Source organism: Pipistrellus hanaki (genome assembly GCF_964339955.1).
Source record: "Pipistrellus hanaki genome assembly, chromosome: 2".
Taxonomy (NCBI): Eukaryota; Metazoa; Chordata; class Mammalia; order Chiroptera; family Vespertilionidae; genus Pipistrellus; species Pipistrellus hanaki.
The window spans coordinates 193,601,050-193,626,721 of NC_140504.1; the positions used below are offsets into that span (position 1 = coordinate 193,601,050).

At 45.5% G+C, this 25,672-nt stretch overlaps 1 protein-coding gene and 1 pseudogene across 2 annotated transcripts; one reads left to right on the plus strand and one right to left on the minus strand.

Annotated features, from left to right (window-relative positions):
• Positions 1 to 13,955: 13,955 nt before the first annotated feature.
• Positions 13,956 to 14,672, minus strand: LOC311617479 (large ribosomal subunit protein eL29-like; annotated as a pseudogene). The gene is made up of 2 exons: positions 14,571 to 14,672; positions 13,956 to 14,324 (listed from the first exon to the last, which is right to left on the minus strand). The product of its transcript is annotated as a large ribosomal subunit protein eL29-like (transcript).
• A 6,768-nt stretch (positions 14,673 to 21,440) lies between these two features.
• LOC311617480 (PRAME family member 12-like) lies at positions 21,441 to 25,018 on the plus strand (the record flags this gene model as incomplete). Its single annotated transcript, XM_084873822.1, has 4 exons — positions 21,441 to 21,727; positions 22,649 to 23,089; positions 23,204 to 23,275; positions 24,469 to 25,018. The coding sequence occupies 4 exons, from the start codon at positions 21,441 to 21,443 to the stop codon at positions 25,016 to 25,018; spliced, it is 1,350 nt and encodes a 449-aa protein (XP_084729948.1).
• Positions 25,019 to 25,672: the final 654 nt, after the last annotated feature.

Here is a 25,672-nt window from a genome sequence, read left to right on the forward strand (position 1 = left end):
GGCATGGTGGTTCTTTGTCCCAGAGGTCACCACTTGAACATTGTGCAGTGGCCATACAGATGTCACAGCCCAGACAGCGCCCGCCAGGCCCATCCAGGCCCTGTCATTAATCTGTCCGGGCCTCTCCTCAAAACCTACGCACAGGCCAAGTTGTGATTAACTTTACCTAATTGCAGAGCAGTGGCTATCAGCAGGGTGAGATTTTCGCCCCCAAATGGGCATTTCACAGCATTTGGAGATAGTCTGCTTGTCATACTGGGGGCTGGGTACTACTAGCCCCTAGTGGGAGAGGCCACGGAGATTGCTAGGCACCTACAGAGCATGGAACAGCCCCCTTTGCAACAAGGAATTATCTGGTCCCAAACACCAAAATGTAGGGAAACCCTACCAGAGATGATTCGACACCCACTTTTCCAGAAAAGCACTGTCAGCCACTGTCTGCTCAGTTGGAATGGCACAAACTTAAGGAAAAGAAATATTCTCAACCTTTTTTTTTTTTTTCTTTATCTTCTCCACCCCAGAAGCTTTTGGGGGACATTTATTCCTAGTTGTGCCTCCTCTACCATGAAATTTTAATATCATAGATATACTGTTTATCTCTCTGTGCACTATATGTATATCTGTGCTTTCTATACACTTTAAGAAACACTATGGCTATAGTAGCTATTGAAGAACAAAAATATTTTAGCAGGAAATAAACATCTTTTACAGAAGATTATAGCACTTTTAAAATTATAGTGAAATACACGTAACACAGAATTTCATCTTGCAAAACTAGAACTCCACACCCCTTAACATATAACTCCCCATTCCTCCCCCTGAAACCCAGGCCCTGGCAACCACTGCTCTACTATCTGTCTAGATGAGTTTGTATATTTGGCTTATTTCACTTAGCGTAATGTCCTTAGTTCATCCATATTGTAGCATATGTGAGAATGTTCTTCCCTTTTAAGGCTGAATACTATTCCATTGTATGTATATAGCACATGTTGTGTATTCATTCATCTCCCTATAGATGCTTGGGTTGCTTCCACCTTTTCTTTTTATGAAATGTTTGGGGATAACATTGGTTAATGACATTATATAAACTTTAGGTGTACAGCTTTATAACACAACATCTGAAATGCTGAGAGTAACATTAAAAGTAAAATGCTTTTACCTATTTTTATCACCTTAGCAAGATCCATTTCAGCTTCAACCTTCTCTGGCTTCTTGCTCTAAGCCAGTGCGAGGAACATTCTTCAGGCTCCTGTTTATTCAGAGAAATACACCAACCTCATAATCCCACCTCCCATAGTTCATTTCACAAACCTGTTTGGGTAATGCCTGCTATGAGTAAGGCACTGTAATAGATAAAGAGGAGACAGAAATGGTCCCTGTTTAATAAGCGTCTTGCTATTATTGTGATGGAGATTGTGATAAATGCTTTCTATAATTATCTCTAACTTCATGACTCAAGTATTATTATTATTATTATTATTATTATTATTATTATACCACCTTTGGTATTATTATTGTTATTCACTGACACCTTGAAAGGTTTAGTGACTTGTCCAAGTATATGGTCAAAGTAGGATTCAAACCCAGTAATAACTAGGTGCTGACTCCGAAACTGACCCAAGAGGCGGAGCAACCTCTCAATTTAAAAAGGTGAATAAGACTCAGCCCCTGCTCTCATAAAACCAGTGGCCTCCTGGCTATGGACGGCATCTACCAAGGAACCAGACAATGAGGTGCTAACACAAAGGTGTCTTTAAAAAAGTACACATTCCATAAACTTAACTAAGGATGTAGTTAAAAAAAACAAAACAAAACAAAAAAACCTATACTCAGAACTAACTATAGGACATTGAAAAAACAGATAGAGGAAGACATAAACCAATGGAAAAATATACCGTGTTGATGGACTGGTAGAATCAACATCATTAAAATGTCCATACTACCCAAAGCAGTTTATAGATTCAGTGCAATCCCCATTAAAATACCAATGGCATATTTCACAGACCTAGAACAAATTCTTCAAAAAAGTCATCTGGAATAAAACAATACCCCAAATACCTACAATCCTGAGAAAGAAGAACAAAGTTGGAGGGATCACAATACCAGATTTCAAGCTATACACAAAGTCATTGTTCTCAAAACTGCCTGGTACTGGCACAAGGCATATAGGCCATGGAACAGAATAGAGAACCCAGAAATCAACCCAAGCCATTATGCTCAATTAATATTCGACAAAGGAGGCAAGAGCATACAATGGAGTCAAGACAGTCTCTTCAATAAATGGTGTTGAGGAAATTGGTCAGATATATGCAAAAAAAATGAAACTAGAACACCAACTTACACCATACACAACAACAAACTCAAAATGGCAAAGGGACTTAAACATAAGGTGGGAAACCAGAAAAATCTTACAAGAATCCATAGGCAGCAAAATATCAGACCTATGTCGTAGCAATATCTTTACCAATACAGCTCCTAGGACAATGGAAACTAAGGAGAAACTAAACAAATGGGACTATTTCAAAATAAAAAGCTTCTGCGCAGCAAAAGGAACCATCAACAAAACAAGAAAGCCCACTTGCATGGGAGAACATATTTCCCAATGTTATCTCCAATAAGGGTTTAATCTCCAAAATTTACAGGGAACTCATACAATCTGACAAAAGGAAGATAAACAATCCAATGAAAAAATGGGCAAAGGACCTAAATAAACACTTTTCTAAAGAGGACATACAAAAACCAAGAGACATATGAAAACATGCTCAAAGTCACTAATCATCTGAGAGATGCAAATCAAAATAGCAATGAGATACCATCTCACACCTGTCAGAATGGCAATCATCAACAAATCAACAAACGACAAGTGCTGGAGAGGATGCTGAGTAAAAGGAACCCTCATGCACTGGTGGGAATGCAGACTGGTGTAGCCACTGTGGAAAACAGTATGGTGTTTACTGAAAAAATTAAAAATGGAACTCCCATTTGACCCAGTAATTCCATTTCTAGGAATATATCCCAAGAAACCAGAAACAGCAATCAGAAAGAATATACGCACCCTTATGTTCACAGCAGCATAATTTACAATAGCTAAAATTTGGAAACAGCCTAAATGCCCATCAACAGGTGAGTGGATTAAAAACCTGTGGTATGCCCTAGCCACTTTGGCCTACTGGCCTGCAGACTGAAGGGTCCCATATTCTATTCCAGTCAAGAGCACATGCCTGGGTTGTGTGCTCAATCCCAGTAGGGGGTGGCAGGAGGCAGCCAATCAATGATTCTCTGTCATTGATGTTTCTATCTCTCTCTCCATCTTTCTTTCTCTCTGAAATCAATAAAAGTATATATGTTTTTAAAAAGTTAATCAAAAATTTTTTGGAAAAATAAATAAATTAAAACCTGTGGTACAACTACTCAATGGAATAGTACACTGATGTATAAAAGGAAGAATCCTTCCCATTTGCAGCAGCATGGATGGAGAGCATTATGCTAAGCAAAACAAGCCAATCAGAGAAAGATAAATATAACATGATCTCACTCATTTATGGAATGTAGTGAACAACATAAACTGATGACCAAATACTGATCCAGAGACAGAGAAGCATCAAACAGACCATCCAACCTAAGAGGGAAGGCAGGGGAGGGTGGGAGGGTAGGAAAAGAGCCACCAGGGGACGTGTGTGCATGCAGATGAGTGTAACCAATGGGGGGTGGTGATGTACTGGGGGGTGGAAGTAGTTGGGGAGAGCTTCTGCTCAACAAAATGGGGAGGAAAGGAGACTCATGCAATACTTTAAACTAGTGCTTGGCAAACTCATTAGTCAACAGAGCCAAATATCAACAGGACAACGATTGAAATTTCTTTTGAGAGCCAATTTTTTTTTAATTTAAACTTCTTCTAACACCACTTCTTCAAAACAGACTCGCCCAGGTCATGGTATTTTGTGGAAGAGCCACACTCAAGGGGCCAAAGAGCTGCATGTGGCTCGAGAGCTGCAGATTGCTGACCACGGCTTTAAACAATAAAGAATTTAAATTAAAAAATATATACACATTCCAGGAGAGCCAAGGAGGGCTTCCGCCTGAGGTCAGCAGCATGCTCTCTGAGAAGGCGGTAACTTGCCTCTTGACAACTAGGAACATACAAATGTGGGGGGAGTAGATGGGGAGGGGAGTTAAAATGACAAAGGTCGGCAAGTGTACGATGGGTTGAAGGGGAAGTGCAAACTGTGGCTCCCGTGTCCAGTGTGGAAGGAGCTGAGGCTGGACGGGCGGGGAGGGTGGTGTGGGGAGAGAGCACCAGGCCGTCGGCTGAGCCCCAGAGAAGAGGACCTGGGAAGGAAGGACCTTGGGGGGGCCAAACCCCTGCACACCCGGAAGGCGCCTTCAGGCGGACGCCCGCTTCGTTATCGCCTGCCTGGAGGTCATTGGGTCTGGAGAAGGCAGGGACCAAGAGCCAGAAGAGGTTCCTCTGCTCCCTTTTAGTTCAAAGGGACGGATCCAGACTTTCATGTACACTCTCGATGTGGTTAATCAGATGGCCGAATATTTACAGGAAAAACGGGACGAAAGGTTGTCATCGCAGGCACTTACCGAGCTGGAATGTTGGCGTCTGTAGCCCAAATCACTTTTCCAACCAGATACAATGTGGGCAAGTGATGTGACCAAACAAATCAGGAATCCATGCATTTACTCATCCTGCAAGCAGCTTCTACTTTTGGGCAGGTAATTAGCAGTCCAGTGGGGGAGATAAGACAAGTATGCAGATGATGAGATTACAAGGCAGAAAGTCCCAAAGGCCACTGGACAGGACCGGACAGGACCAGACAGGACAACAAGGTGTAGAACTCTAGGGAGTATGGGGCGGGGGGAGGGGTGGGTGTCGGGGTCGGGAGGGTTTCTCCCACCACAGGCTGAGGAAGGGTCATGGAGTGGCTCTCTGCAGCTATTACTTTACATAGCTCCAGCATGATGCTCATCCCTGCTTCACTGATGAAAGCACTACAAGAGTGCACAGCATGCTTGCATTTATTAGTTTTATGTTTCCGACCTTTGCTACGTGAATATATATGAGAGAGAACAAACGCCACGCACCAAAAAAAACAAAGCACACCATCTTTTCCTGCACGTTTCTGCACATTTTGAATCCATATGGAAAAAATATTCTAAAAAATAGACTACAAACTAGATCATAAAAGAAACCTCAATACATTCCAAAAGGATAGGATCATAGGTACCATGTTGACCATGTTCTTCAGCTATATTTCAGTAGAATTAGAATGTAATATCAAAGGATGACCACAAAAATACCATGTGTCTGGGACACGAAATAATATTAATAAATAACCTATAAGTTATAGAGGAAATAAAAAAGGGAAATGGAAAGCCGAAACCGGTTTGGCTCAGTGGTAGAGCGTCGGTCTGCGGACTGAAAGGTCCCAGGTTCGATTCCGGTCAAGGGCATGTACATTGGTTGCGGGCACATCCCCGGTAGGGGGTGTGCAAGAGGCAGCTGGTCTATGTTTCTCTTTCATCGACATTTCTAGCTCTCTATCTCTCTCCCTTCCTCTCTGTAAAAAATCAATATATATATATATATATATTTTTTTTTTTTTTAAAAGGGAAATGGAAAAACTTCTTAGAGCTGATGATAACAAAAACATCCCCCATAATGCTGATGATCCAGCAAAGACCCCTTCAACCTTGGCTAGTGCTACATTGAGTGGCACCGCTACATGGAGCTTCTCACCAGAGTGAGAAACTGCATAGTTTTTAACATTGAAGCTATAAGAAATTAGACCTCTTAGCCCTAACCCAATAGTCAGCAAACTCATTAGTTAACAGAGCCAAATATCAACAGTACAACGATTAACATTTCTTTTGAGAGCCAAATTTTTTAAACTTAAACTTCTTCTAACGCCACTTCTTCAAAATAGACTCGCCAGGCCGTGGTATTTTGTGGAAGAGCCACACTCAAGGGGCCAAAGAGCCACATGTGCTCGAGAGCCACAGTTTGCCGACCACGGCCCTAATTGGTTTGGCTCATCAGCCTGTGGACTGAAGGGTCTCAGGTTCGATTCCAGTCAAGGGCACATGCCTTGGTTGTAGGCACATCCCCAGTAAGGAGTGTGCAGGAGGCAGCTAATCAATGTTTCTCATCAATGTTTCTAACTCTCTATCCCTGTCCCTTTCTCTCTGTAAAAAAATAAAATAAAATAAAATAAAAAATCAATAAAACATATTTTTTAAAAGAAAAAGAAATGAGACTTTTAAAGGAGAATACACTGTGGTGTTTATGGTTCAACCATTAAGAGTTTGCTTTTGCCGAAACCTTTTTGGCTCAATGGATAGAGCATTGGCTTGGGGACTGAAGGGTCCCGGGTTCGATTCTGGTCAAGGGCATGTACCTTGGTTGCGGGCATATCCCCAGAAGGGGGTGTGCAAGAGGCAGCTGATCGATGACTCTCTCTCATTGATATTTCTAACTCTCTATCTCTCTCCCTTCCTCTCTGTAAAAAATCAATAAAATATATATTTTTTTTTAAAAAGAGTTTGCTTTTTCCCCCTACCCCAGAATCAATAACTTTGGGGATCCCTTCAGTCCTGCCACCTGAAGGTGGTACCCTCTCTGCTCCCCAAGGGAAGAATACAGGACTTAGGAAAGGAATAGAGAATATGTGTACCAAATTCTGAACATATTTGTATGCATAAGTGATTTTCAACAGGCAAAACCAGATGACATATCAATACTTACATTAAAAATTTACATGAGGGGGCCAGAAGTACCATCCAACTTACGGAGAATTTTAAACATCTCGCTGTCACTCATTTGTGCTTGAAGAGAGCTGTCAGTCAAGGATTTTTTTTTGTTTTGTTTTGTTACTGGAGAGTTGATTCTCTTGGAAAGTTATGTTTTCCTTTCTTAGGCTGCACAGCTTGAAAGTGCTCATCCTGAAATCACGTGGGCTTCATTTTTCATGCTTTGAATTAAAGGGATATTGCCCTGGATAAAAAGATACCCATGGGGAAAAGGATTGTTTGCCATTCAGAAATGTCAGCCTAGCTTATTCGGTGGCAGTCAAATAAGTTGGGACAATATTGTAACCTAATTTATCATTTTTATTTCTTTATTTTCTAGTTCTTCTTGCTTTTTTTTCCCTTCCATTTGCTTTCTTCTTTAAAAATCTTTGTTGTTGAGAGTATTACAGGTACCCCCCTTTTCCCTCCATTGCCCCCTTCAGTCTGGTTCCTGCCCCACCCTGGGTGTCCATAGGTAATACTTATATGCATAATTTAAAGTTTTTAAAACCATAGATGTTTTGGCTAAGGTAATGCAAAGATGAATCCTTTTCCCAACAGCATAGCGGGTCTCCCAATCTGTGACTACCAAAATGGTAGAGACACACACCAACACAAATCAATTCTATGTCGTAGGGAAATCTATCGCTGAGCTTTTTCATTAAAAAAGAAAGAGGAAAGAGCCAGCGAGGGCCAGGACGCCTGAGCATGTGTGTAAGGGGTGAAAAGCTGCAGAGCCTAAAGCAAACGGAACTGAAATACTTCTCTTCTAAGAGGAGCCCCTCACCCAGCCACCCTCGCCTTTCTAGAACATCGCGTATCTTCTGCCCCAAACACAGGAGGAAGACACTGAGCAATTCATTAAAACGGCCCTGCTCTGCCCTGGCTGGTTTGGCTCAGTGGACAGAGTATTAGCCTGCGGACTGAAGGGTCCCAGGTTCTATTCCGGTCAAGGGCATGTACCTTGGCTGCAGGCACATCCCCAGTAGGGGGTGTTGCAGGGAGCAGCTGATAGTTGTTTCCCTCTCATCAATGTTTCTAACTCTCTATCCCTCTCCCTTCCTCTCTGTATTTTTTAATAAAATAAAAAAATAAAAAAATAAAAAAAAATTTGGCTCTCAAAAAAAAAAAGTATATGATTTTTCATATACTTTTTTTTTTTGAGAGCCAATTTTTTTTTTATTTTTTTATTTTTTTATTTTATTTTTTTATTTTTTTTTTTTTTTAATGGCCCTGCTCTTCCTCTTTCTTCGCTTTGACAACAATGACCACCAGATGCTTTTCCCTCTGGGTGTATTCTTGGTATTTCAGTTCTGGATTTAATTGGGGTTGGTTTTATCAGTTCTGGCAGGCGGCAAGCCCAGGTGGCCTGGCGTCCGTGGCACGTGCAGTCCCCCCTGTCCCTTCTCCCGAGTCTCTCCTAAGGACTCCCGGTTAGTTCTTAGGCTGAATAGCCTCAATCTCTGTCCACATCCCCTTCGCTTTGCTCTCTGAGCTCCGTAACGTGGTTCAGCAACACTGGCCTCTGCTCTCTGTGGGCTCGGAAGGTAACAAGGGCCGGGACTCCTTGTCTCGCCATCACTCTGGGGCCCTTGTGGTCCTATTTCCCACCCAGCCTCCTGTGTGTGTGCACACTGGGGAGTGGTGCCTGCACCCCAGCCCTGTTCCTGGTGACTGGCATGGACCAAGGCCTTCGTTAAGCATCATCTATACCGCTTTCCCAAACCCCCATCTCCAGCCTCGGGCCAAGGGAACAGAGTGTAACTCTCCCATTTCATGGATCTTCTTTAAAATAATAGGGTGATGGTGGTGGACAGATGGTGGTCTTTGAAGTTTCACCCAACTCTGTGATTTTCAGCTACTTAGCCACAATTGTCACTTTGTAAGGGAATCATGGACGTCCGTAAGACTCCTGGAACCGGGTGGTACTCAGAATGAACGGTACATTTCATAAACACTGGCTTCTCTTTATCTCTTTTTTTAAGGACTAAAGATGACTTTGATTTGACTGTTGTTGTTTTTTTAATTTCTACCCTTTAGACGGGCCTTTGAATTTGGAGCACTGCTAACCCAGAACTGGCCTCCATAGCCAGGCAGCACTGGATATGTGGGAGAGCACGCCCCCTCGTGGCCAGTCGGAGAGTTGCAGTTAGTTTCCATTTCTCACATCAAACCTTTTTTTTTTTTTTTTTTTTTTTTAAGATGCAAAATCACTTCCGGACCTACATGCTGAGAGGTGTGTTTAGAGAGGGTTGAGGTCACAGCAAATGAGATATGGATGTGGCCTTCAAGGAGTTAAGGTAACCAACTATCCTGGTTTGACGGGGGTGGAAGGATTTCCTGGGACCCATACTTTCAGTGCAAAAATCAGAAAGTCCTGTACAGACCTGAACAAGTTGGTATCCTAGGTGTATTCCATTCACACTGCTGCTATGCAGAGACAAGGCCTCTACAGGGATTAAAATACAGGACTGGCTGTTTACGGGGAACAGGGATTGAGAAAAGTCGTAGAAGGGCACCGTTTCCTGAAAGGACAGGTGTAAGCAGGGCTCCCGATCAGAGGCAAGATGGGGGCCATCAGGAATGTCAGGACACTCGGTCCTTCAATCATGTCTACACAGCAAAGTGCTGGACACTGTGATGAGCTTGTTTTACTTCCTATAAGACTAATCTTCCTCTAAGCACGTCCTGCACAGATTTATGAACTATTTCAAGGTTTCTCTCTCCACGATTCCATCCACCAGAGCCAAAGTAGGGAAACTCAAGTTGTCCGTTTCACCCTCCAGGGCTTGGCCAACTGAAACGTTAGGAACAGATCAGGAGTTAATATCCCCTGACTAATCTCTGCCAGCTGGGATAATAATTGTGGTTTAGTCACGCAGAGTCGAACAGAAGAAAGGCACCGTGAGCCCAACGGATGTTGGAAGGAGAACCAAGGCGGGCAGCTGCGCCCACCTGGGCTGGACGCCGGCCAGGACCTCAGCGCTAACACTCACCACGTGGGTGCAGGTGTTTCAGTGAACGAAACAGACCGACCTCCCCGCCTTTGGAATCGCTTTTCAAATTGCCCAAATGCCAGCCACCCTGGTTGGTCCTGGAAGGTTGCCTTTGCCTAGTCTTGCCCAGCGAATCAAAGCTGATCCAATTCCACCGTAAAAGGGCTGTTGACTCCAGTCCTTCGAGCCTCTTCTTGGTGGTGAGCCTGCAAATAGAAATGTCTCAGGTTATTATTATGGAAGTTCAGTTTCAACTGGAGGTGGTTGTACCCCTGGGTGTACCTGGGACAGTGTCCAGAGACATTTTGGTTGTCACAACGTGGTGAGTGCAACTGTTACCTCGTGGGTGGGGCCAGGGATGCTGGGAACACTCTCTAGTCACTAGAGTCTAGTGACAGCACAGTCCCACCCACAACAAGGAAGTGTCCAGCCCCAAACATCAGCAGGGCTGAGGTTGAGAAACCTTGCCAGAGGGCACATAGCTGTTAGGTTCTTCCGGCCTCTTTGGCTCCAGCTGTTCAACCAAAGCAGAATATGAGACAGTCAGCGTGATGTGAAGAGACTGATAATTTCTCTAGTTTATTGGAAGCAACAGAAAGCACTGAGTTAATGCCGTTGTCGTAAATCGGTGCTGCTCCAGGTTCAAATCCAGCCTCCGAGGTTGGTAGTCAAACCCAGCCAATTCCCACCTCCATTCAAAAGGAAGATAGAAATACAGAAATAGCGCTAACTGGTTTGGCTCAGTGGATAGAACGTCAGCCTGCGGACTGAAGAGTCCCAGGTTCGATTCCGGTCAAGGGCACATGTCTGGGTTGCAGGCTCAGTCCCTAGTGTGGGGCGTGCAGAGGGCAGCCAATCCATGATTGTCTCTCAACATTGATGTTTCTATCTTTCTCTCTGAAATCAATAAAAATATTTTTTTTAAAAAAAAGAAAGAAATGCAGAAATAATGTACTGGGAAACTCAATGTGTAGCCACAAATCTAGGCTCATATACACTGGGCTTACAGAGCACCTGATCAAATGAATAAGATTAATATAGTTTTTTAAAATATACTTTTATTAATTTCATAGAGGAAGGGAGAGGGAGAAAGAGATAGAAACATCAATGATGAGAGAGAATCATTGATTGGCTGCCTCTTACACACCCCCTACAGGAGATTGAGCCCATAGCCCAGGCATGTGCCCTTGACCGGAATCGAACCTGGGACCCTTCAGTCCGTAGGCCGATGCTCTATCCACTGAGCCAAACAAGTTAGGGCTAATATAGTTTTCAAACACAGCCAACAAGGACATTTACATGATAAAGTCTGGGGAGTCTTGTAGTGCCAAAAAATAAGAAAATTTTCAAATAAGTAAAAAATACAATGATGGGGGATGTCAAAAGGATACATGAGCCAGCCGAGACATCTCCCAATGGCCAAAGCTGGGAACAAGCTGAGCAACAAAATAAGGAAGATAGTGCTGGATTCTAAATCAAAGTGTATAACAACTGTCCATGCATCCATCCTATCTAATAAAAAGGCAAGATGCTAATTGGCCCTCATGCTGTCGCAAAGATGAAGGTGCCCACAGTCAATAAGGAGTGAATATGCTAATTGACTGCCCCACCCTCAAAGATGGCGGTGTCCACAGCCACAAGATGGTGGTGCCCAGGCCCCTCAACCCCACCGGGTTGGCAGGCTCGTGACAAGCCTCCACATGCCTGCCTCCAGAATCCCCCAGTCCCTTCAGCCCCCCAGCCACCCACGGCCAGCCTGAGGCACAGGCAAGCCTCAGATGGAGGCTGCCCAGTTGCCCAGGGCTGCCTGAGGCTCAAGTAACCAGGGTAGGCCGAGGTTTGCGCTGTCAGCAGTGGCAGCAGCAGAGATGTGATGGGGCATCGTCTTCGTGATCGCCAGGTCACCTCCCGCCCCTGAGGGCAACTGTGAGAGGGAGCAGGCCGGGCTGAGGGACCCCCACCCCACTGCATGCATTTTCATGTACTGGGCCTCTAGTGCTAACATAAATCCATAAGCAAGAGTAAATACATCTATCCTGGGTTGGAGGAAAAGAAAGCTTATTTTTATTTTATTTCTTTTCTTTAAGAAGTCTTTTAAAGACATGTTAACAAATTGGCCAGCATGTGAAATGATGATGTCTGAGATATGTAGTCAAGGGGGTAAAAAGGATGGACTTCCTCTTATCGCTACCACCTCCAGCTTTAGGAAAATTGCTCCTCTCTCTGAAGCCTCATTTTTTTCTGCACGCATGAGATGAAGGTAGGAATGGAATCTACCTCATTGTGGTGCGAGGACTGAATGAGATCCTCCCTGTAAGTCTTCGCGCGGTGCCAGATATTAACAATTTAGAAACTGAAGAACATTTTCTTTGCCCTCTGCATTACCTGGCAGTGGGCATCTCCCTCTCGCCACTGAAGTGTGAAGTCTGTGAGGTCGGGGACTTAATCTCCCACCCATCAGCACCCACCACAGAGTAATTTGAAATAAGCGCATGTTGAATTGCGTGCATCTTCTAGCTCTTAGCTATTGCATGCAGTTTAATCACACCTTGTGATCATCATGAATTAACGCTGCATGTGCTGTGTGGATGCACTGGATCTTCTGGGTGTGAAAGCAATAACGAAGGTAAGCTATAATACATTGACGGCGTCAGAGCAGGCTAGCTACCAGGGTCAAATCAGCTACAGAGTATGGTTAGGGTTGCTCAGTAGTTGGGTGTTGACCTCTGAACCAGGAGGTCATGGTTTGATTCCCATCAGGGTACATGCCCGGGTTGCAGGCTCGATCCCCAGTAGGGGGCATGCAGGAAGCAGCCAATCATTGATTTTTCTCTCATTGTTGATGTTTCTCTCTCTCTCCCCCTCTTCCTTCCTCTCTGAAATCAATAATATATATATATATATATATATATATATATATATATATATATATATATATATATATATAAAATTAGCCAGAGAAGCCCTTAATTCTCTTTGTCTACAAAAAAGAACAGAGTAAAAACGGTGTCAGAGCTGGCTCAGATTGTGATGAGATGCGTCTGTTTGAAATTTCAGATTTTCCATCATGTGGGTGACAATACCTGGGCTGGGGTCTTAGTTAATAACTGCTCTCAAGGACAACTAGAGGACCCTTCAGACTGAATTAGGGTGAAGACCAAGAAATTGCTCCGTACTCACAAGCTCTGTGAAGGCTATATATTCAAGGTAGTTCTTTTATTTTTCCAAACACAACGATTTTTCATTCCCTTCTTTCCCCGCTCCCATCCTCAACCATCTTCCCAGGATTCTGTCAATTGCGGATGCAAGTCCCTCACCATTTTTTTTTTTTTCTTTCAACAAAACAGCACCCTTCAGCATTTTCTATGAAGATGTCTGAGTTATGTAGTCGAGAGGGTAAAAATGATGGACTGCGGAAGGTGCCTAAAAGCTGCTCGAGAAATTGAAATGTAAAATTTCCTTATGACAAATGTTCTGTTTTTCCTGGCAAATAACGTCTTCATTAATTCCTGCCACTAGCTGGTGCTAGGACACCACTTAGTGAGCATGCAAAATCGCATTGAATCAGCTGCCATCTGTCACCCTAAGTGGGTTGTTCCTCTTTGCTTGACACCGCGCCCTTCTATCATTGCTCTGGAGAGCTTTCCAAGTGGGGGCAGCAGGTCTCAGGTCCTCCCCGGAGAGGGCGGGTGTCTCCCTCGACAGCCACACTCACAAACATCGAAGAGATTTCCTTTTGAATGAGATCATTAAAGTCTCCTTCAGCTCAGTGGACAGAGTGTGGGCCTGCAGACTGAAAGGTCCCAGATTTGATTCTGATCAAGGGCATATACATTGGTTGCGGACACATCCCCATTAGGGGGTGTGCAAGAGGCAGCTGATTGATGTTTCTCTAGTCGATGTTTCTAACTCTCTATCCCTCTCTCTTCCTCTCTGTAAAAAACCAGTAAAATATATTTAAAAAAATAAAATAAAATAAAGTCTCCTTCAACACTAGAATTTTCTAATTGTGTTGTCACTCTCATCGCACAAATTGATTTTATTTTTTTTTATCCTGCCGCAGGTTCATCTGTACAAGCAGCATGGGATGGCACCAGCGCCACGCAGACAGCAGCCCAGGGCCCTTCCCAGTCCTTCCGTCCTCACGTCGGCAGGCAGAGACCTCTACTGTGGAGCCTTCATGGGGGTCTGGGCACCTTTGGAGGCAGGAGCCTGAGCCGCAGCCGCACCTGCAGCCTGGGGCTTGGTTTCCGCCTTGGCCTTGGCCTTTGGCCGGCAGAGCCTGAGCCTCTTGGCAATGCCGGCACGAGCATGTTTCCCAAGCTTGGGGTGAGCGATGTAGGCAAGTCGGCTGAGTTTGTGGCTACAGCCCTTTGGGATGTTGGACCTGGGAACCTTGGGCTTGACCAGGGCCTTGTTGGCCTCAATGCGGGTGCTCATGGCCTTGACGTTGTTGGCCTGCATCGTCTTTAGGTCCTTCTTGTTGTACCTCTTGGCAAAGCGCATGTTCCTTAGGAACTTGGGCTCTACCCCCTAAGAGATTCTTATCTTTGTGACCAGGGTTTCTTTTCTTTTTCTTTTTCTTTTTTTTAATATATTTTATTGATTTTTTTACAGAGAGGGAGGGAAAGGGATAGAGAGCTAGAAATGTCGATGAGAGAGAAACATCTACCAGCTGCCTCTTGCACAACCCCCACCGGGGATGTGTCCGCAACCAATGTACATGCCCTTGACCGGAATCGAACCCGGGACCTTTCAGTCCACAGACCGACGCTCTACCACTGAGCCAAACCGTTTTAGGCATGACTGGGGTTTCTTGATGCCGTTTCTGTGCCATTTTCAGGACTGGTAGTGTGTGGTGTGGTTCTTGGACTTGCCCATCTCTGCACAGAAGCCCGAGGCTCTAGCTGATTTTTAAAAATTACTTTGAATTTTATGTAACTGGTCCAATTTCTTTGCTAGAGATTTTTAAAGGCAAAGATATCCTAAGAAAAAGACGATTCCCAATTTGTGTTGCTCGCGTCCTCCTTGAAGGAAGGAACAGAGCTAGTCAGCTAGCCAGAACTCTCTTCTTATTTTAGTTTTACATGGGCATGTAAATATGGGATGTAATTGTAGCGTTTATGTGTTTTTTATCAATGAATCAGCATCACGCCCTCCATCCAACCCCACAGGGCTCTTTCCTCTCCCCCTGTTTCTTGTTTATATTTTTCGATTATACTTTGTCCCTTTTCTTGTCTCATTGTGCTGGTGTGGAGACAGGATGGCAGCCGATGTCCTTGGTTTGCTCCTGCTGGCCAGGGAAGAGCTTTGCCATTTCACCGTTAATGTATTTGCTGCAGGTGTTAGATTGCCAAGCTTTATCACAGATGCGTTGCATTTTATCAAAGCTTCTTTTTGCATGTATTAAACCAATCATATGCTGTTTCTCTTTTACTTTATGAATGTTGTGAATAACAGTAATTAATTTTCTTAAGGATAAACCACCTGGTGTTCCTGGTACAAACTCCACTCGCTCATCGCGTTTTATCCATTTCAAATGACACTGTTTGGTTTGCTCATGTGTTTAAAGGACTTTTGCCTGTTTGTTCATGAGGAAGAGGGATTGCTTTTTGGCTTTTCCTTGGCTAAGTATTGGGTAGTATTAAGGAGATGCTAGGCTAGCATTGGGAACCCCTTCTTTTTGTGGGTGAAAGAATGTGTGTGAGATTACAATAGTGTCTTGTATGAATATTTGGTGAAAGTCCTACCAGGAAGGCCTTCTGAGCCTGAAGTTTTTATTGTGAAATGTTTTTCCTACCAATTCATTTCCTTCAGTGGTTGTAGAAATTTTCAAGCATTTTACTTCTTCTTTAATCACTTTTGCTAAGTTGTTTTTCTCTATGAATTTGTCCATTTTTTTTTTAATTTTCAAATTTATTGTCATATAATTGTTCATCATATCTCATCTTGTATTTAATACCTGTAGTGTATCCCTTTTATCATTCCTGGTATGGGTTATTTGTGAATTCTGTCTCTCTCTCTCTTTTTTTTAATCATGAAGATTTGTCAATGTTATAATTTATTTTAATAGCTAACTTTTGGTTTTGTTGATTTTTCCTATTATATATTTATTTCCAATTATTTCTGTTCTTTATTATTATTTTCTTCCTTGCAATTTTTTTTGTGGGATTATCTTTTTACCCCATGACTATCTACAGTGTAGATTCTACACTAATAAAAGAGAAAGTTGCAAATTAACCGTACATTCACAACACCCACCAGCCAATTAGGAGTATGCAAATTAACCCAACAAAGATGGCGGGTTACTTGCATACACAGGCGCTGAGCAGCCGGGGCAGCGCAGGATGCTTGTGTCATTGCCATGGTGACGATGCAGGCGTTCCACACCACCCCAGCCACTCTGGGCCTCTGTGCAGCATGGGAAGGCGGAAAGGTGGCTCCTGGCCAGAGTGAAGGTGGTGGCGGCAGCCAGGGGAAGGAAGGCCCATTCTTGCATGAATCTTTGTGCAACAGGTCTCTAGTCTACTTAAAATTTGATTGCCATCTTTATATAGCAATCTGTTTCCTGGTAATAAATAACAGATACTTAACTTTCACTCCGTAACTGGTTTGGTTGACTAGGATATAGGTACGAAATAGGCAAAGGCAGACATTTTGATTCTTCCTTCATCTGATGAACTTCCTTCAAGTCGAAGGCTATGATTCCCCTGCCTTACAGAGGCTACTGAAATCCTGTCTGCCATGCGGGTCTCCCATATTCCTGGAGAAAGGTAGTCATTCCCGTTTCTGGAAAAACAATGAAGGGATTCACGTTCTCTTGCTTCAACAGGGTTTGGACGGAACAGACCCAGGGACACCCCTTCTTCCAGCCTCCGACCACCCTCCACCGTCTTTCCCAGTCACCACTTGGGAACCACCTCTGAGACGAGCCAGCACAGTTTTTTCTTACCTTAACTCCTTTTTACCAAACAAGCATGAGCTCCCAAATCTGTCAGAATGATTCCACCGAGGTAGAGGCTGCGGTCAGCACCAGCCTGCCTCCGTGGGCCTCCCACACCTACCGCTCTCTGCTCTTCATTCAGACTGAGATGAAAGAATTCTTCCTTCCTTCCTCTTTCCATTCCACTTGGGCCCCCAAGAGATCGGAGGAAGCCCAGCTGCACTGTAAGATATCCTTACTCGTGTGCTGAATCAAAAGCTAACCAGGTCCATTCACACCCAGAATGCCTTTATCAACTATTTGGTCATCCCTTAGCGCCATCAAGTTCAGTGGTTGCCAACTGATGGTCCATGAGGTCCAAAAGTTGGACGACCTCAGGTCAAGTTGACACATAAAATTAACCCATCACAGGGACCCTAATCAAAAGGCACTCTAATGAAGACTCACGCTGAGGAGGGATGTTGGTGGGTGGAGGGACTTCTGGCAAGAACCTCAGCTCCCCTGTCAAATGAGGATCATGGTGCTCACCCAGCTTAGTGGATGCTTTTAAGATCCAAGGAGATGGTGCATGTTGAGGGCTTGGCAGTGGGCCTGGCGTATAGTAAGAGCTCAATAAATAGGTTTTTCCTCTTTTCCCTCCTGGAGAAGCCCCCAGCATCCTTGCCCCTCAGTCTCCTGCTCTCCTCCGGAGGACAGGGAAGAGAGCCCAGCCCAGGGTGCCCAGTGGGACTCTGCTTCTGCATGGGGTCCTCCTGATCCTGCTTCACCCAAACAGCTGAAGCAGTCAGCCCAGGGGTGGGAGTGTGGGTGGGAGCTAAGTGGTAGGGGTGCGGTTACAGTGAAAACAGTGGATTCATCCCTTGGGATTATCAGAAAAATAGCCAGGCCACCTGCTGTTTGACCAGATGATGTGCTAGAGTTGCATGCAAAACTATGTTGTGGGGTGTTTTCAAAATCTGCTTTTATGTAGATGCTATTTGAGTATAAATACTCTTGTTGTGAGTTATATAAATGTTAACGAAACACATTAAAGTGATTAAGGAGAATGCCCGGTGTGGCTCAGTAGTTGAGTAGTGAACTATGAACCAGGAGGTCAAGGTTCCATTCCTGGTTAGGTACAAGCCTAAAGTTGCGAGCTGGATCCCTAGTGGAGGGCATTTGGGAGGCAGCCAATAAATGATTCTCTCTCCTTAGTGATGTTTCTGTCACTTTCTCCCTCTCCTCTTCCTGAAATCAATAAAAGTATTTGAAGAATAGAATGGTAAAGGAAATTTAGAATTTTAAAGACTGCATGGGGATATTTTATGTATATATATTTAAATTTTAAATTGATTATTGTTTAAAGTATAACATAAGTCTTCTTTTTCCCTCATTGATTTCTCCTTTGCTGACCTCACCCACCAGGCACATGCCCTCACCACCTGCTGTCTTTGTCCAACAGTTATGCACAAATGTACACATATAAGTCCTTTGGTTCATCTCTTACCCCCTCACCCTCACCTTCCTTCATAGGTTGGAGAGTCAGTTTGATGTTTCCATGACTCTGGATCCATTTTTGTTCATCAGCTTACAGTGTTCATTATATTCCACAAATGAGTGAGATCATGTGATATTTCTCTGATTGGTTTATTTCACTTAACATAATGCTCTCCTTTTCAATCCATGCTGTTGCAAATAGTAAGAATTTCTCCTTATTTATTTATTTATTTATTTATTTATTTATTTATGTTACAACAGCTTAGTATTTCATTGTGTAGTCCTGTCACTGTTTTCTAATCCACTTACCTGATGAGGGGCACTTAGGTTGTTTCCAAATCATAGCTATTGTAAATTGTGTTGTTATGAATCTGGGGTGCATATATCCCCTCTTATTAGTGTTTCTGTTTCCTTGGAATGTATTCCTAGAAATGGGAGAATTGGGTCAAATGGAAGTTTCATTTTAAAATTTTAGAGGAAATAACGTACAGTTTTCCCAAGGGGATATTTTTTTAAACAATGTTTGCCCTAAGGGGTTTGGCTGATTGGATAGATTGTCGAATGTAGTGTCCTATTTTCAATTCTGTTCAAGGGCACATGCCCGAGTTTGTGGACTCAATGCTCAGTAGGGGGCTTACAGGAGTAGCCAATCAATGATTCTCTCACTTCATTGATGCCTCTATCTCCCTCTCCTTTCCTCTTTGAAATAAATAAAAATATTTTTGAAAAGTGGATTTCATTTTTTAGAGCAGATTTAAGTTCCCAGCAAAATTGAGCAGAAGGTAGAGAGTTCCCATACACCTCTGCCCCTCCACACTCACAGCCGCCCCACCCCCCACACCTCCCACTGAGCCAGACATTTGTTACAACTGTTGGACCTGCACTGACATATTTTTGTCACCCACAGCTGAGTGGTTGCAGGTGTTTTAACTGCAGACAAATCCTATGGTTCCTAGAGGAGGCAGCCTGGGTTGTGCTGTCCATTTCCAGGAGAGCTCAGCCACAGGCCTCAGCACTCACTCCAGTAACTCTTGTCCTCACTCCAGAGTCTGTTCAGTGGTACTGTCTTCTCCATGTGACTCAGAGTTCCCCAGAGTCAAAGCTTGGCACACACACTGGGTGCTAAGGGGAGTCTGTGGGGTGAGTGACTGACAGGAGAAGGATGGGGACCTAGAGGAAGGCTGTGCAGGCCAGGAACTCCAGGTGGCAGCAATGGGCTGGCCACAGCTGGCCTTCCTCACGCCGCCAAGGGCCACCTGTTCATTTGCAGATGTCTAAGGACCCATGATTGCTGCCTGGCCTCACAGTGCCTCTGGTTCTGCACACCACATGGATGTCAGACAATGCAGAACAGAGCGATATTGGAGTCAGGCTTACTGAAGTGGGGGATTTAGGGGCTGGCGATCATAAGGAGGTCATTGGAGGCGTGGAGAAGTGAAAAGGTGCCATGAGGGCAGGAGTGGAACCAAGCAGACATGGTGTAGTCAGGGAAGGCACTTGCTATCTGGGAAGTTTTCTCTGTATAAAAACCTTGACTAAAAGTCCCAGCTGCCATGATGTTGATAGGGGTACCTGTGATTGGATGACTTTTATTTCTGACCCTGTCTCCAAGATCCCAAAGAACCCACAGCATCCACTTACATTGCCTTTTGGGCTTGAAAATGTCTAACTCCCAGGCCTGACCCCTTCCCCCAGGCTCAGTTTATTAGATTTAAGCTTCTCCACCCTTTTTGCTGAGCTAATCCCATCTTCCCCAGAGCAGACCCACCCTTTTCCTCCTGGGCCAGACGGAAGATCCAATCTCTCCCTTTGCCCTCTAAAATGGCACTACCTCCTCTCCAGCTTGTCTCCTTTGAGATCCTAAATTCAGCCAAGGAAGAGTCCTTCCATCTCTCTTCTTTCCAAGAAAAATACCCATCTTTTCCATGGCCCAGGGTCATTCACAGGGTCCAATAGGATGGCCCAGCATCACCCTGCCCAGCCCTGACCCCTGCTTCTCATGGTGCTTGTGACTTGACCTCCCTCAGAGAGGCCTTGGGGTCTAGGGACAGCCACAACCTCAGTCTCCCACCACTTGCTCCCAGAGGAGCTCACCTGATATAAAACCTCACTTGATGCCTGGACACATTTCCTTAGTTCCCCTGGGGATGGCACCAGTACCTTCTTGAGGATGTTTCAACTCTGCAATGTTCTGATAACTCTGATGTGGCCAAAGACCCCCAGAAACCATGCTCTCCGGTTTTGCTCTTTCCTATTTAACATCAGGAACCCATGACACCTTCACTGCCTCACACCCAGGATGACAACTATGGGCCATCAGTCAACCTCAGTCAGTGTCTGTGGAAGGGATCAATGAGCCAAGCTTCCATCTTGCCCTCCCTAACTTTCTCTCAATCCATTCATCTGAAGAGGCAATAATCCCATTATTGGACTATTCGAAGGAAGTTCGCCCCAGGTGCCTGGTAGGATTAAAGGCTGGGGGCTGAGGGTCTGATTGGATTCTAGTGTTTAAGAAGGTGTATAAAAACCTCAGGTATCAGAGCAGAGCATCAGAGAGTTCCAGGTCTTCAGTCAGAGCTGAGGTTCTCCACCAGGTCTAAGATCGGAGCCCCCACCAACCGGATCAACAGCAGGTAAATTTCTCAAGGTGGCACAGAGAGCTTCTTTTTTTTCTTCTTCTTTTGTTTTGTTTTACTGACAAAGAAATTGAAATAATTGATTTTGCCTCTAAGTGTAGTTTTGCCTGGATTTCCAACATTTCGGTTTGTGCTTTGGACTGTTTATAAATGTGTAACCAAGCTGATTCCCCAACACCCCTCCCCTCCCCCCATCCCACACCCCTAATGAAAACATATTAACTGTGGTTTTATTTCTGGAAATTTCAAATATTAAGTTTGTGTTTATAGATTGGTCTGAAATTTTCCCCAAAAAAAGTGGGGGTCATCTTTCAGGCCCTTGAGTACCCACTTCCCAGGCAGACTGGAATGAGAGATGTGGATGCTTCTGAGATGCTTGTCCTGGGGCCTGCAGGGGAGCTATGGCTCTGTGGTCACCTAGCCCGGAATGGGACTCTCTAAACAGAGGCTCTCACCATTGCCAGGCAGTGGCTTTGGCCCTGAGTTGATTCCTGTGAAAATGGGGAGTCAGAGGATGGGGCTCAAAGGCTTGGCTTGAAAACGATGCCTTGTTCCCTGGTTGTTTCTACAGGATTACTTTGGAGCACCTTGAGAATGAGCATCAGGACCCCACCCACACTCCTGCAGCTGGCAGCAGAGAGCCTGCTAAGAGACCAGGCCTCTGCCATCGCATCTCTGGAGTACCTGCCCACCGAGCTCTTCCCGCAGCTGTTCATTCAGGCCTACTGCAGTAGACGTCTCCAGGTCCTGAAGGCAATCACACAAGCCTGGCCCTTCACTATCCTCCCTCTGGGCGGTCTGCCAGGCCTGTCACTGGACGAGGTCTTCAAAGCTGTGTTGGATGGGCTTGACCTTCTGCTTGCCCAGGAGGTTCGCCCCAGGTAAGGCTGCTCCAGGTGCCTGGTAGGGTCCTGGCCATCCTGGAGACAGCGGCCATCAGGGCGTGTGGAGGCCTAAGGGGGACCCAAGGTTTCTGAAGGTGCCAGTGAGGCTCAGGGAGCCCTAGCACACTGCTGAGCTCACCATGGGAACTGGAGGACTCCCTACTGGGAGAGTCATCTGCAAAACATGCACTGCCTCCTCCCAGTGGTATTTGAAGGTAGGAGAAGCACGTGCCAGCAGGGATGGAAGGAGATGAGCAAAGCAAAGCAGAGGGAAGAGGAGGGTAAGGGCGAAGTTGACCTTGGGATTCTAAGTAGAAGCTCACGGTTGGGGTGCAGTCTGATTGCTGCCTCAACCCAGATGCTCAGTCTCATTCTTCCCTGCTTTCTTTCTGTTGTTATTTTTCAAAGAATATATTTTTATTGATTTCAGAGCTGAAGGGAGAGGGATAGAGAGAAAGAAACATCAATGATGAGGAAGAATCATTAATTGGCTGCTTCCTGCATGCCCCCTACTGGAGGGATTAAACCTGAAACCCTCACATGTGGCCTTGGCAGAAATAGAACCTGGGACCCTTCAGTCCACAAGCTGATGCTCTGTCCACTGAGCCAAACCAGCTAGGCCTCTGTCATTATTTTAAAAACATTTTTTGTTCTTGATTTCAGAGAGGAAGGGATAGATAGAGATAGAAACACCAATGATTAGAGAGAGTCACTGATGGCCTGCCTCTTGAAAATACTTCCCCTCTGCACTGGGCATTGAGCCTTCAACCCAGGCATGTGCCCTGATTGGGAAGCAAATCATGACCTCCTGGTTCATAGGTAGATGCTCAATCACTGAGACACACTGTCCATAAAGCATCTTAGCCACTGTCCTGTTGACCTAAAAGAATCTAGACTAATGTCCTGCTTTCCCCACAGGAGGTGCAAACTGCGGGTGCTGGATTTAAGGGACAGGGGTTCTGACTTCTGGAGAATGTGGTTGGGAGACAGCACCCAGAAGCGCTCACCGATGGTACCAGTGACTGTGCACAGGTCCAGCCCCAACATGGAACACCCCTTAGCTCCCGTGGAGGTGTTCCTGGACCTTAACTTCAATGAATGGTATAAATATGCATTTTTCATGTACGTCATCCAATGGGCCAAGCAGAGGGAAGGGCTGCTACACCTGTGCTGCAAGACGCTGAGGATTGCTGCGGTGCCCTTCCAGCTGCTGAGGAAGGTCCTGGATGCGGTGCAGCTGGAATGCATCCAGGCGGTGAAACTGAACTGCATTTGGGACCTGCCCACCCTGGGGTCGTTTGCTTTTTACCTGGGGCAGATGAGGAACCTGCAGAAACTCTCTCTCTCCCGCATCCACATGTTGGCAGGAGAGGAGGACAATGAAGAAGAGGAGGAGGAAGAGGAACAGGGTGAAGAAGAGAGGGAGAGGGAGGAACAGCAATGCTTTCACCAATTCCTCTCTCAGATCCTCAGGCTGCAGCACCTCCGAGAGCTCCACATGGATTCTCCCTGCTTCCTCCTAGGCCGTCTGGACCAGATGCTCAGGTGAGCTGTGTAGCAGTGGTCACAGTCTTAGAATGTAAAAGAAGTGGTCTTGTTAGGTGCTTTGAGGGTGGTATCCCATGAGCACCCAAAGGAAGCATGTTTTAAAATCAGCCTGTCAAGCTGGGCAACAGAATTGGCACAATAGGGAACCCACCAAGCCTGGGTGTGTGAATTCTTTCTTAGGGAGAGATGTCTAAGTGCTGAGGACTTAGGGAGAGCAAAGGAGGAGGCAAAGCCACATGGGATGGGTCAATTCCAGACATAAGCTCTGTGCCCACCAGCCATTGTGAACACATGTGAGCCTGTGTCAGGTTCTCCATCTGTCAGAGGTGGTCCTGGGCCCCAGGGAAGGTCATTGGTAGAAAAAGGACAGACATGATTCCCCAGCAAAAGAGCGGGAGTGGAAAGGATTGCAAAGAGTGAGAGATGGCTGCAGTGACGCAGGGATGTAAATTACCTCTGCAGACTGGCCTTCCCAGATGTTGCTGCAGGATCTTGCCCAGGTCTGCTCTCTCTCTCTCTCTCTCTCTCTCTCTCTCTCTCTCTCTCTCTCTCTCTCTCTCTCTCTTGTCCTTACCTGAGGATATTTTTTCCATTGATTTTTAGAGAGGAAGAGGAAGAGAGAGAGAAACATTTATGTGAGAGTGACCCATAGATTGGTTGCTTTCTCCTCATGCTCCAATCAGGGCTAGGAGTTGAGCCTGCAAATGTGCTTGAGTGATAATCAAATCTGAGACAGGTCCATCTAAAGGCCAACACTTTATCCACTGAGTCATACCAGTTAGTACAATGTGTGTTCTTTATGTTTTACATGAGCGAGCCTTGTGTGGCCTAGATATCTGGTGCCCAGAGATAAGCAGTGGTCAGAAGGAAGCCTGAGTTGACAGCACCTTGGTGCAGGCATGCCCACCTTGACCTAGACATTGTCAGGCACTCTAAGTATGTTCCCAGGGCTTTTCATATGTCCAGTCACCCTCCAGAGTGCAATGCTCTGCTTGGCAGCTGATGCAATGAAGCTCAGGGGATGTCGGGATCTTGACCCAGCCTAAAAGGAGGCTGGGAGTCCTGGGTGTTTCCCTTCATCAGATTGTCAGGACAAGCCTTGGCTTGGACAAATCCATCTTCTGCCCCTGGAGGAACCCCTCTACCAGATGCCCTCATCCTCAGAAACTAAAGGCTCTTTCTCTCCCCAGGTGCCTGCAGACCCCCTTGGACAGACTCTCCATAAAAAATTGCCGGCATTTGATGCATTCAGACCTGACACACCTGTTCCAGTGCCCGAAAATAAGGCAGCTGAAGACTCTGTATCTGTTTGCTCTCAGCCTCAAACATTTTAAGCCAGAGCCCCTCCGAGCTCTGCTGGAGGCAGTGGCACCCACCCTCCAGGACCTGGGCTTAGACAACTGTGCCATGGTGGACTCCCAAGTCGAGGCCATCCTGCCTGTCCTGAGCCGCTGTCACCAGCTCAGATTCTTCACAATCACTGGGAACGACTTGTCTTTGACCACCCTGGAGAAGTTGCTGCGCCACACAGCCGGGCTGAGCAGCTTAGAGCTGGAGCTGTACCCCGTCCCCCTGGAGTGTTACACAACCCAGGGGACTGTCAAAAAGGACAGACTTGCCCTGGTTCGGGCTGAGCTGACAGGGATTCTGAGGGAGTTAGGAAAGCCCAGGATCATCTCTCTTGGCACCAAGTTCTGTCAACAAGGTGGCATCAGTAAATTTTATAAAGTGGAGTTTTGATGACTTGTAGCCGAGCTGTGTCCCTGTAATCACCCTCTTCAGTGGGAACACTCAGCAAAAACTTTGTTCTGGGCCCTTGGAAGCTCTAATATAGAACTGGGGTGCATTATACAGGGGACATCCATATTTCGGGTTCATGCTCACTGTGAATGGGGAAAGGAAGGGACCCAGCACCGGTCCACAATGACCAGGGAAAATGTTGGGGAATTCATGGGACCTCAGGGTAAGGTCCTACAATCAGAAACATGAATCTGATTTGCTTGGGGAGAGGGTCAGAATTGGGGCTTGAGCTTCTTGTGAGGGAGTGAATCCTGCGGTGGTTTATTGTAAACCAATGATCAGAAATAAAGAATTTCAAAGGCAACCTTCTCCTGTTCTTGCTTGTGTTCACCTGTCTCTTCAGTTTACACCTCAGGACCCTGCAGTTACTTATTAAAAAAAAAAATGTGGGGAGGGCTCAGGATCAGAATCTGGAACTGCTTGGTTGCGGTTCGGCTACACGGCTCAGCTCCATGTTATCCCTCCCTCCAGGCCTTGTCTTCTCTCTGGGCATCTCTGACCTCCTTGTGGCTGCTCAGTGGGTGGATACAATGGCACTTGCTAGGTGGCCCACCAACCCTGAGGTGAAGGGGACCTGGCTGCTGGCTCTGACCC